At 44.5% G+C, this 12,440-nt stretch overlaps 1 protein-coding gene across 2 annotated transcripts in view; it reads left to right on the top strand.

Annotated features, from left to right (window-relative positions):
• Nucleotides 1–12,440, top strand: part of SYBU (syntabulin) — a 127,652-nt gene that overhangs the window by 32,895 nt on the left and 82,317 nt on the right. For both annotated transcript variants that reach the window (XM_003408440.4, XM_064268006.1), the window contains exon 2: nucleotides 10,944–11,024. In XM_003408440.4, coding sequence (XP_003408488.1) covers nucleotides 11,001–11,024 — 24 coding nt within the window. In that variant the 5' untranslated portion in view covers nucleotides 10,944–11,000. The remainder of the gene's footprint in view (nucleotides 1–10,943; nucleotides 11,025–12,440) is intronic.

Below are 12,440 nucleotides of genomic sequence, written 5' to 3'. Positions count from 1 at the left end.
AGACCAGAAGAACTAGATGGCACCTGGCTACAACCTATAACTGCCATGACAATGAACAAAGCAGAGGATCCCTGAAGGAGCAGGAGAGCAGTGGGATGTAGATCCCAAATTTTCATAAAAAGACCAGACTTAATGGTCTGACTGAGACTAGAGGGACCCCAGAGGTCATGGTCCCCAGCCCTTTTGTTAGCCTAAGACAGGAACCATTCCCAAAGCCAACTCCTCAGACAGCGATTGGACTGGACTGTAAGACAGAAAATGATACTGGTGAGGAGTGGGCTTCTTGGATTAAGTAGACACATGAGTCTATCTGGGCAGCTTCTGTCTGGAGGGGAGATGTGAAGGCTGAGAGGGACAGAAGCTGGCTGAATGGACACAGAAACACAGGGTGGAGAGAAGGAATGTGCTGTCTCATTAGGGGGAGAGCAACTAGGAGTATATAAGCCTAAAACCTAACCCAGTGCCGTCGAGTCAATTCTAACTCATAGCGACCCTACAGGACAGAGTAGAACTGCCCTGTAGAGTTTCCAAGGAGCACCTGGAGGATTTGAACTGCCGACCCTTTGGTTAGCAGCCGTAGCAATTAACCAGTACGCCACCAGGGCTTCCAGGAGTATATAGCAAGGTGTATATAAGGTTTTGTATGAGAGACTGACTTGATTTGTAAACTTTGACTTAAAGCACAATAAAAATATAAAAAGGAAAAAAAAATATAAGGGCGTTCAACTCTGCCAAAGGCTCGTGAGAGGTGAAGATTAAGATTAAAACTAACCATTAGATTAAACCACATAGAGGTCATTTGTGACTTTGGATGAGAGCTGTTTTGGTCAAGTAGTGTATGAGACTTAGCAGAGCGGGTTGGTTGAAGGGACAAGGGAGGGTGTGGGACATGTGAGTATAAAAATAGACAACTCTTTTTCAGAAGTTTGGCAGTGAATGGGGAGGAGAGATTGGGTAGTACTATATGAGTTTAAGAAGGTCACTTATCTGATCAGAAAAGATTTCAACATGTGGTAAGTGCTGATGTGAATTGCCCTGTTAAAGACACACAAAAAAGAAAAATAGCTGATATTAATAGGTAACACTTATTGAGTTCTTCCTGTGTACTAGGCATTCTTCCAAGTTCTTTACATGTACAGTAAAACCTGCAAAAGCCAGAACCTGTGTAAGGCAGAAACCTGTTAAAGAAGGAAAACTAAAATATTTTCCATTAAAACAAGCCTTAGAAAAGTGGTAAGACTGCATGCACCCTGTGAAACGCAGGAAACTTGCGAGACCCAGAAATACAAGGTAGCCCCATCAAGTTCCGGCTCTCACAGGTTTCACTGTATTAACTCCTCTGATGCTCACAGTAACCTATAAAGTAGGTTCTGTGATTACTCCAGGAGTCTTGGTTGCACAGTGGTCAAAGCACTCATCTGCTAATCATAAGGTTAGCAGTCTAAACCCACCAGCCACTCCGAGGGAGAAAGATATAGCAGTCTGCTTCCATGAAGATTACGGCCTTGGAAACAGTCTGAGGCAGTTCTGTTCTGTCCTGTAGGGTCACTATGAGTCGGAATCAACTCAACAGCAATGGAAATGGGATGGTTTCTCCATTTTACAGACAAGGAAATGGAAACCTGAGAGTTAGAAGGGTAACTGATGGGATAACTTCCCTTGAGAGGTAAAGAAGGATGGGATTTAAAGCCCAGGTAAAGGAATTACCCTTGGACAGAAAGAGGGATAACTTCAACTTGAAGGATTTAAAGTAGAAAGGATGGAGTTGAGGCAAGTCAGTGTATAGGTTTGGAGGCAGGAGATTGAGGGAGCTCTCTTAATGGCTTCTGTTTTATCTGTGACTCAGAAGATAAGTGCATCTGCATAGCGGCGAGGGTTGAGTTAGTAGGCTGGGAGGTCTGAAGCGTGGAAGTTTATATACACTCTGTGGAGAATAGGAGACGGCGATTACTAGAGAGAGAGTGATTGCCAGGCAGCAGTGTTACCCATCTGCAGGGTTATGGGGTTTTCCCTCTGTGCTCAGCTTCAGATCAGAGGACAGATTGTGTTGTTAAGACAACATCAGAAAGTTCCAGGAGTCTGGGCAGTGAATTCACCAGTGAGACTTAGAAGGGCTTGTAGGCAAACTAAGCAGGTAGGGTTGTGTGGGAGGGACAGAGAAGAGAAGTAAGGGATGTGGATCCATTTGGTAGGCACTTATTTACACCTTCTTCAAAAGTAGAGCATAATTACACCTAATTAATCATGTAGACAGAGAATGATTGTGTCCAAAGATTAAAAAAAAAAAAAAAAAAAGACCTGAAAATAGATAAGGTAGGACCACCTGAATACCATTTACTTTTCTTGTTTTAGGACAAGCAGTTAAAATTACATCACATTGTTTATCATCACAAAGAATCATTGTGAATTGAGGAAGGTGAAAAAAAAGAATGTGTGGGGTATTGGGGGAGGTGGAGGAAGAAACCTATTTTTGAATGCTAGTTATGGGCTATCAGTGTCATAAAATTTCATTCAAAAAATAGCCCTATGAAGTGGAAATACATATGTATCTTGCAAATAGGAATATAGTCTCAGCGATGTTACCTAACTTGTCTAAAGTTGCTTAGCAGTTAAGCGGAAGAAAAGAGTTTGAAATTATTGTCTGTCAGGCCACGAAGCTCATTACCTCATGCCCGTTAAGTATTAATTCTGTTGATTGGTGTTCGGTTAAGTGATGTGTAGCCTTACACTTTGAAGTCCTTCTACAATAGTGCTGAAAGTTTGAATCAGGCACTCTTAAGGTTTGCTATGAAGATTTCTTTCGTTGCAAATCAAAAGAGACTTTCTTTGGCAGAAGAATAATTCACAAGCAAATCAATAGGTGGCAGTATAACCTGGTGTATTTTGAAATTTTCAGTGATAATTAACAAATATTTATTGAGGCACCAGATACTGTGCTTGGTGTTGTGGTAGGTGATCAGTTCAGACAAAATGCTCTTCATCCAGGCTACAGCCAGATTCAAGGGACAACCCAAACTTCCTCTCTCTGCATCAGTCCTCTGGGGGCTCAGTATGTAGGGCAGCAGAAGTATCTCAAAGTGGAAAAGAGAGAGACACTCTCAAGGAGCTCAAATTATAATACCAAAAAAACTAAACCCATTGCCACTGAGACGATTCTTACTCATAGTAAAAAAAAAAAAAGAAAACCAAAACCCGTTGCCGTCGAGTTGATTCCAACCCATAGCGACCCAATAGGACAGAATAGAACTGCCCCATAGAGTTTCCAAGGAGCGCCTGGTAGATTCTAACTGCTAACCTTTTGGTTAGCAGCAGTAGCTCTTAACCACTACGCCACCAGGGTTCCCAACTCAATAGACTCGTGTATTGGTCCTCCAAAATTCAGCTCGAAATTCACCCCTGGAAGCCTCAGACCCCAGTCTAATTCAGACGCTGGCAAGCCCTCTAGGTGTCATTAGACTATGAGATGCTTGAAGACAGGAAACACTGTTCATCTTTGACTGTTTCAGAACCAGCGCCTGGGCCAGTGCCTAGCTCAGAATAGGAATCAAATAAATACTGGTAGATGAATGGTAGAATGAATGAACGATCCCCACCCCCCAGTGCTGTCTAGTCGATTCCGAATGAATGATAGATGTCATTTATCATACTTTGTCCTTTTTGATCTACCTTTGGCAGGAAAAGTCCTGTTAACGTCTGTTCTAATGAGGAATTCCATTTTCTTCTTTATATAAGTATTCTGAGGACAGCTCATTGTTTCCCTTTACTAAAAGTTAAAAGAAAATTGTTAGGATGAGGAAAACGTGAAACAAGCAAGCAGGAGGTAGTAATGGTAGTTGGAATAGTTTGATCCTAAGGGAGAGAGGATATTTATTAAGCTCCAACCGTGTGCCAGTCATAAATGCTAGGTTTTGCATGTTTAATCCTTAGAATGTACTATGAGCTAATTACTGTTATTAAACCCATTTTATAGATGAGGAAATGAGGCTAGAGAAGTTAATTTGCCCAAAGGCTTTAACTGGTGTAATCGGGTCTTCCTTTCTTCTTTCCTTCCTTCCTTCCTTCCTTCCTTCCTTCCTTCCTTCCTTCCTTCCTTCCTTCCTTAACTGACTTTTATCATGCACTTACCACACACTGAGTCTTAAAGCGTTAAACAACTTACATAAGATTCCACAGTCAGAAAGACGCACAGTAGGACTCAGATCCAGGCCTATGGGACTCCAGAGTCCATGTCTTTTATCAAACCACATTTTCTCATCACAGCTCTCTTTGCAGACTTCAGGAAACTCATTTCACTTTCCTACTACCCTTGAGTTATCATCAACATTGGCGCAGTGGTTAAGTGCTCTGCGGCTAAACAAAAGTCCTGCAGTTTGAATCCAGCAGCCACAACTGGAAAACCCTATGGGACAGTTCTACCCTGTCCTGTAGGGTTGCAATAAGTTGGAATCGACAGCAAAGGATTTGGTTTTGGTTTGCATTTTATGGCAAGCCAGTAGCTGGGCTTCTTAATAGAAAGGAACACAGAGGTGTTTTTCTACCAGCCTCTCTTTTCTGAGCTGAGGTCATTTTTTGAGTAACAGCTTTGCTAATGCTCCACAGCATCTCTTATGGAGCTTCTAACTAGTCCAAGTCATCACCAAGGCCAAGGATCTGGGAAGCCACCCTTGCCCTGGCTCTGGCAGCAGCCCCAGCTGTTTGTCAACAGTGGTAAGGAGGCCAGAGAGCCTCATAGCTCAGATTAGTGCCCAGTCAGAAGACAGAAAAAGTGAGTGACTTGATGGGAAAACAATGGACATACAAGCCTACCACAGCCATCTGGAAACAGCTAGATATGATGGTTTCAAGAGTCCCAAAATGCCATATCTCACTTAGAATTTTATACTCATTTTAACAGCACTACTTTTGATGCACAGGCTATAAGGCTAAATGCAACTACACCAAAATGCTAACAGGAGGACCATGGATAATTGGTGTTAGACCAATGAAATAATGCGTAATTTTTTTCATTCGTCTAAAGTTTTGATGGTGTGGATTTAGTACTTTTAAGTGAAAACATGAAAGTTATTTTTAAAAAACAGTTTTTCTGTCTTTGACTAAATGGCATTCTAAACATAGCTACAGAGTACATATGGACAGATCCCAAACTCTGGATTTATTTTCCTACAAATTTTTCTGGAGTGGGTAAGCAACAAGCTAGAGGCACAGAGCAAGAGTAAATTTACCCATAAGGCCACAAGATTTTGGGTGATAAGGGAATATGGTTCAGGGGAATGGCCTAGCATGTGAATGAGGAATTAATCAAAACTGTGCTCAGCTGCACAACTGCAGAGGCAACCCCACCAGCTGTCTGAATGATACTGTTGGTCTGGGTCTCTCTCCCCTGGGCTACTGTAGCTGCCGTCATAGTAGTTGGCCTCTAGGGGCACTCTGCTCCACTGTGTAATACTGTTGTCCTTTTTTTTTTTTGAGCAGGCCATCTCAAACTCCTCCTCCCCCCACCTCCATATTTTAGCAGAATTGTAAAAAAGGAAGTTAACTAGAAAAGTTGAATGGGAAAAAATACAAAATCATGGAAATAAATGATACTATGAAAAACACATTCCTTTATCATAATGTAACTCAAATCTAACCACCAATCTACTTTCTGGGAACCCAGATTATAAATTTCTTTCCTTAACCTAGACTGCCATGGATATTGAATGGAACCCCTTAAAGCCACTAACCTGGGGTACCTCTTCTTCCCCTGCTATGTCTGAGGGGGAGTCTTGGCCCCCAACTCCTTGTCTTCTCTCTAGGAAGCTACCCTGATCAGTTCTGAACTCAGCTATCCTTCAGCTTTCAACTACCTCATCCTTCTCACACATTCTGGTCTCCTGGTCTCCTGGGAAAGGAAAGTGCTTTTCTTCCAGGCCCAGAAGTCAATGTCTGGATTTAGGCTTTCCTATGCCTTCCTTATAGATAACTTCCGTTGCCCCTTCGGTGGGTTTCTTTTTTTATGCCTTCCTTATAGATAACTTCCGTTGCCCCTTCGGTGGGTTTCTTTGACTCCAGGTCTAGGTAAATGTAAGACTCAGCTTCTCCTGCACGGCATCCTTTATCCAAACACTTTCTAGAGCATTGTCATTTCAAATATTCTAATCCATTGTCCCAGTAAGTACACACCTACCTGTCCAATCATGTGTCCCTATTATTATTTTTTTTTTAAATGTGTCCCTATTATTATTTTTTTTTTAATGCAATCCCCATACTTATGTGTTTGGTTAGTATCTGACCCTGTTCTCACTAATGGAAAGAAGGCCACAAGCAGCAGACAGCAAATTTGGAAGCCTACCGCATGTCTGCTCCCCTGTGAGGCAAGCAAAAGACTATATCCTTAGCCTTCCCCAAAGCTCTCAGTCCCCAACCTCTGCCTCCTCAGCTGGCCTTTCCCTTAATTCCTGTACTCCATCTGCAAGAAGCCTCTGATTTAAAACCCACTTGCCAAGTAGAGATAACTGACACACCCTGAACCCAGTGAACGCTCCGACCAGCCCTGCCTCAGGTTACCACTCCCCTCTTCCCCAGGAACTCTCTAGGCCCCTTCCTCAGGGAGTCATCTTGTGGAATCCTAGTCCTTACAATTTATAACATCAAAATACCTTAACCATATAGTAACAATAACACACATACAAGAAGAGGAGGGTTGATCACTCACATACACTCTTATGGGAAAGCGAGCAGCTCTCTGGTAAGAAAAATGTGAGTCTCCACCTCACCACACACACAAAAAAAAATCCCAGGATGCCCCAGCATGCAGTTTCTTTTCTTCATGACGTGTTATAAAGCCCATCAGCTGTTCCTTGTTGCTGGGCAGATCACCCAACACTGGGTCACAGAGAGACGGCAGCTCTAGCTCGCACAGCTGATAGGATTAGGAGATGGTGCGTTGTCAGCCCTGATTGAGTCCAGGAAAGCCCCCAGCATACACTGGTGAGATGCGAGGAGGAGTGGCTGTGGGAGACCATGACGTGTCTCGGTTGTATGATGCAGACGTTTTCTCCTTGGCAGTGCGTTTATATTGTGTCCTCTGTGAAGTTTGCAGTCTGGGGGGCTCCTATCAATAAAAATCTGCCCTTTATATTACTTGTCTGATGTCAGGGACTGACCACATAAACCTCCTCAGAGATTTTTGGGAGGCTGAAATAAGAGTATTTATGCAAAAGAACTCTGGAAATACAAAGTTTTGTGCAATTGAAAGGTATGAATCATTCAATGACAAGTTTCACATAAACAGAGAATATACTTACCCCAGATTTGGGGGCATACTTATATAAACACATCCCTTCTCTCTCAATCTGCAATGCTTTAACTCCCCTGTTCCTTCCCAGGCTTGGGCACCTATATAATTCATCATCTTTAAGGGCTCTCTTCTTTTATAGTAGTTGCTGTTTTCTAAAAACCAGCAATACATTCATTTTTTAAGGAAAAACCACAATATTACAATATAAGACAATAAAATAGGTATTTAAGCAGAAAAATGAAAATGATGCATGAGAATATTTTAAAGCAGATGAAAGATGAGTATAATATGTGTGTATTAGATTATATCTCTTTGATGGTATAGTCTAACATTATAAGACAATCCTCCTAATGATATGAGAAGCACTTGAATGAAATTAAAGGTGGCATGAAATTAAAGGTGGCATAGATATTATCATTTGTAAAACTGCCGACCTTTTGGTTAGCAGCTGCAGCACTTAATCACTACGCCACCAGGGTTTCCTATTTTTTTTTTTTTTTTTAAACTTGCCTTTTAGAACAGTGGAAAAACAGGCTTGGGTTCCAAAAGTACAGAGCTAAGAGGCGTCTCAACACTAAAACATCAGCCTTTCCCTCGGCAAGGTTGCTATGGTGACAACAGGGCTACAGCACAGCCTCTCAAAGCCTGCACTTCTGCAGTAAAAGCTTTCACTGCGCACATGTGGGATTTTTTAGGCACACACCCTGTCATCACATACAAAGACATATTGGAGGCAGCTTTATCTGAGTCATTGGCAAAGCAGACATGCCCATGTTATCTTGTACTGATGAGCCCCTCATGGAGTTATAGAATTCATTCATTCATGCATTAATTCATTCATTTGACAACTATAATTTGTGTCCTAGTGTGTGACAGGAGGAGCCCTGGTGGCGTAGTGGGTAAGAGTTACAGCTGCTAACCGAAAGCTTGGCAGTTCGAATCCACCAGCTGCTTCTTGATACCCTATGGGGCAGTTCTACTCTGTCCTATAGGGTCACTATGAGTTGGAATTGATTCAATGGCAGTGAGTTTGATTTGGTGGGTATGACAGGAACTGTTACAATCCCTGATGAAGACAGACAAGAAAACAGGGAATTCTTATACAAGATCATAAGAGCTCTCTTAGCATAAATAAATACCGGTGTCCTGGAAGTACGTAAAAGGAGAGAACCTGACCCTTCTTGGGGGACCAGGGGAGGTTTCCTGGAAGAAGCTGTCTCTTAAATAAAACTTAATATATATCTCTAGGAGTTGAGGAGGATGGGTAGATGGGGTGCAGGAAAAGCCTAGCATGTGCAATAGCCTGGAGGAAAAAGATAACATGAAATCTCCAGAGAACTGAAAGTTCTACCATTTGAGGGTATGCATTTGTATGTAGCAGGAGATTGGCAGTGGGTGGGACACAGGGAGGGGAGGAAGTAGTTTAGAAGAGGAGTGGAAACAGATGAGATAGGAGAGGTGAATAAGGCCAGATTGTGAAAAGCCCACATTGAGGAATTTGAATGTTCTCTGGAGGGCAGCCAGGAGCTCACTAATGGATTTTAGTGGGGAAGCATGGCTTGATTCGGCCTTTCAGAAGATTGTTTTGGCTTCTGTGGAAAAAATGGGTTGGAGAGAAAGGAATAGGGGCAAGGTTGGAAACAAGATAACTCTCTAGCTAGACAACTATGCAATAATCCAGGATGGTTGTGGTCTAGATTCAAAATAATGGCAGTGGAGAGAAGTAATCAGATTCAAGACTTTATTAATGGGGTAGCATGGGGATCACGTGATGGTTTATACCATGTGGGGAGTGAGGTGAGGAAGAGGGAGAAGTTCAGAATGACTCTAAGGTTTTGACTTGGACGACTCATGGGAGGGTATTTCTGCAATTAGGCACCCAGACTCAATTCTCGATTTGCAGTAGAGAACTCAAAAGCATCTTTTGACCTCAGTAGCTCATTTCTATCTTACAGTATATGTCCCAGGATCATGATTTTGGAAATAATAGGTTATATGAAATATCCTAGATCCCATACTTTCCTCAGGCCCATATCTGAGAAGACCTGGATACAAGAAAGTATGAATTAATTACCTTCCGAAAAGAAAACCCTAATATTTCCCCAACCTCACTGCTTAATGAATCTAAGTAATTGAAACGGTACGATTTATGGAGTAAAACCTCTTCTGGGGTATAGGAAGAAGGCCAATTGGTTTTACTACTATTCTGACTTCAGACTGTCTCCAGTCTCATCCTGGAGGGCTTGAGAGGTGAGGACTGAGGGAAATGCTGTTTGGAGGGGGGGCATGTGTTGAGGGTAGAGGTCCAAATACAATTTTCAAGGATCAAAGTTCTTTCATGTGGGACACAGGGGTTTAAGAGTCAGACTGTTGTCTGACATTGCCCATATTGCTACTTAGAATAAAGGCCATTTAAGATATTAGACGTGTTGAATTTCATCATAAGATTTGAAATATTTCAAGTATAATAAATCAAGGTTCATAGCCCAGTTGATAACTCCTAATCTAAGTCCTCACTTGGACAGATTTTTGAGCTTTTCACAACAAACTTGTCTGCATCACAAATGTTTTTTTTTTCTACCGGTTATATAAGAAAAAAAGGCATCAGCAAATGCTGAATGGACGACCCGGGTTAACTGCCTTTTGGAAAGTACTGTTCAGTCAGCTGGGTACACAGCTGATTTGTTGTCTAATTCTTACAGCTACCCTTTGAGGTAGGTATTTTTATTATTACTTCTCAATCTAAGGAGGATAAATTTAAACTTCAGAGAGGCCAAGAACTGTAGGCATAAAGGCACTCAGTTTGAAGGGAGTGGAAGGAATGCTGATTTCAACCCGGTTTTCTGAGTTCAAGTGCAGAGTTCTTCCTATAGCAGTGTGCCTGGGACGCATCCCTGGCGCCCGGCTGTGGCTGCGGGCAAACGGCTCTTCCTCCTGACAGCCTGGTTTCCCCAAGCCCGAGGGAAGGGGCCTCGCTGTGCTTTTCCTGCGGAGCTGCCAACCGAAGGCCCTTCTGATGCAAATCCGCAAAGAATTGCAGCCTTTGAGATCCCGAGACCGAGATGTTGTGTCAGTCCTGCAGCATTGGCTTGGCCAGGGTCCGGGAGAAGGGGTACCTGCCCCGTCTCTCTCGGGCGAGGTAATTCTGGGGAGCAGTACCTTGACTTAAAACCGATGGGGCAAGGAGGGGCCGCGAGGGAGAAACTTTCCCTCGTTCTCCATTTTGGCTGTCAGTGATGTCGCAGCTTTTCTCAGCTCCTCCTTCCGAGACGCATCCTGTACAAACTGGGTACCAGGTGCAGAAACAGAGGGGAGGGGACATCTCCGGGCTGGAGATGCTCAAGGCTTCGGCTTGCCGCATTCGGACCCAGGCTCACAGGGAGGGAGGGGCGCGCCGCGGTGGGGAGGTGCCAGCGGCGAAACCCGGTGGGTGGGGCGCGCGGAGACGCCCACCAGCTGCCCCGGCGCCCGCAGGTGAGGGAAGCCTGGGGAGGCGCCGGGGCGCGGCGACCGCGGCGGCGGCGGCACCACGTGTCCGGCTGGGGCGGGGCAGCGGGCGCGCCCTCGGAGCCGAGCGCGAACGGCGGAGGCGCGTCGGACCCGCGGCGGCCGCAGCCCGCAGCCCAGGCGGCTCAGCTGGGTCTCCTCGCCCCGGTGCACGCAGGTGCCTCCTCCTAGACGGCGGCAGCGGCGACGCGAGGACTCGGCGGGCAGCGGCGCGATGGGGCCCCTCCGAGAGACCAAGGTAAGTAGGGCACGTCGTGCAGGCGCGGGCGGCCGTGCCAGCGGGCGGCGGGGAGAGAGGGGCGGGCAGTGCGGGCCAGAGGCCGGCCAGGTGAAAGCTGGAGGGCGGTGTGTAGATCGGGGCAGAGGGGGACAGAGAGGTGGCGGGGGCCATAGGAAGTTAGGCATTGATTCAGGTGATGATTCCAGGGGGATGGGGAGGTGGCACCGGAGAACACGATTTTGGGGGTTGACACAAGGATTAAAAAGATTGAGTTTGGAGGGTTAATCCCATTTCCTGACACTGAGAATTTGAAATCTAGCTGTCAGTTGATGTCCCGTGTGTGATGTGAATAAAAGGAATTTGATGTATGGTGACTGAGAAATAAGGACTTCAGCACCTCAGTGACTAGCATCGGTTCAGGGTCTGCAGTTTCAAGCAGAGTGGCTAGCATGTGATACCTGCTGGGTGACTGATGTGCGGCAGAAATCCAGACCATGGGTGCGGCCCGCCGCCCCTGGATAGGGTGTACGCTTGGGCGACCTCAGGAGTTCCCGAGGCTGGGGCTTTCCCTTCAATTTCTGCACTGTGTGGGCCTCCCAGAGGAGTTTAATTTGGCACTGACCCTTCCTGGTAAGACGCGTGGAAATGAGCAGAAGGTCATGTTTCCAAATGGTGTTTGTTACCTAATCTGAAGCCTTTTTTCAATTGCAGAGGTTGGAAGCAGCAGTGAATTTTTTTTTTTTTTTTTGGCAAGGATCTCCTAGGAATTCATTTTAATGAGGCAGGGCGGTGGTGACCCTGAAAAGCACTGCTTCTAGATAATGTACAGCCTTCTTAAAGCATCTTCACCTCTTTTAGCCTCGGTTTCCTCATCTGTAAATAGGGAAAGGAATGGATGCCCTATCCCTGTTATAATTGGGTGTGAAGATCAAATGAGGTAATGGTTGGGAAAGTGCTTTATGAACTGAAGACATTGCCAAAATGTTTTAATGCATATGTTTTGTTTTTTGACCAAGGCATGGCCCTGTGTATTTAATGGTATGTATTTAAAGAGAGAAAAATCTCTTCTCATGGGTGTCCTGTAAGGAAAACAAAAGCTAAGCATGATGTAAAAAGGTGGAGCCATCTTACCGGGTATTGGATTTTTGCTTGCTTTTCTGTTGGCAACAAGCCTTGTGTACTAGGATATTAATGAATAATTAAGGTCCTGGCTGGAAGGGGAGGGATTTGAAAGATAAGGCTATGTGATATGTCAGGAAAGAATTGTTCGAGGTATAGGGCTTTACTTTGTGAGGAGACAAGAAAGGAGAAAGCCAGTTGTCACAATTATTTCAGGAAAAGCAAAATGGAAGTCTAGAAGAAATCGGGTAATGAGCAGGAGTGTGCTGTGAGTAATGGATAGTAGTCTTTGAGACAGCCAAAAGCTTGAGTGTG

This window comes from Loxodonta africana, chromosome 14, assembly GCF_030014295.1.
Source record: "Loxodonta africana isolate mLoxAfr1 chromosome 14, mLoxAfr1.hap2, whole genome shotgun sequence".
Lineage (NCBI taxonomy): Eukaryota > Metazoa > Chordata > Mammalia > Proboscidea > Elephantidae > Loxodonta > Loxodonta africana.
Note: the sequence above shows the minus strand (reverse complement) of the source record. Positions and strands in the feature narration are given on the sequence as shown.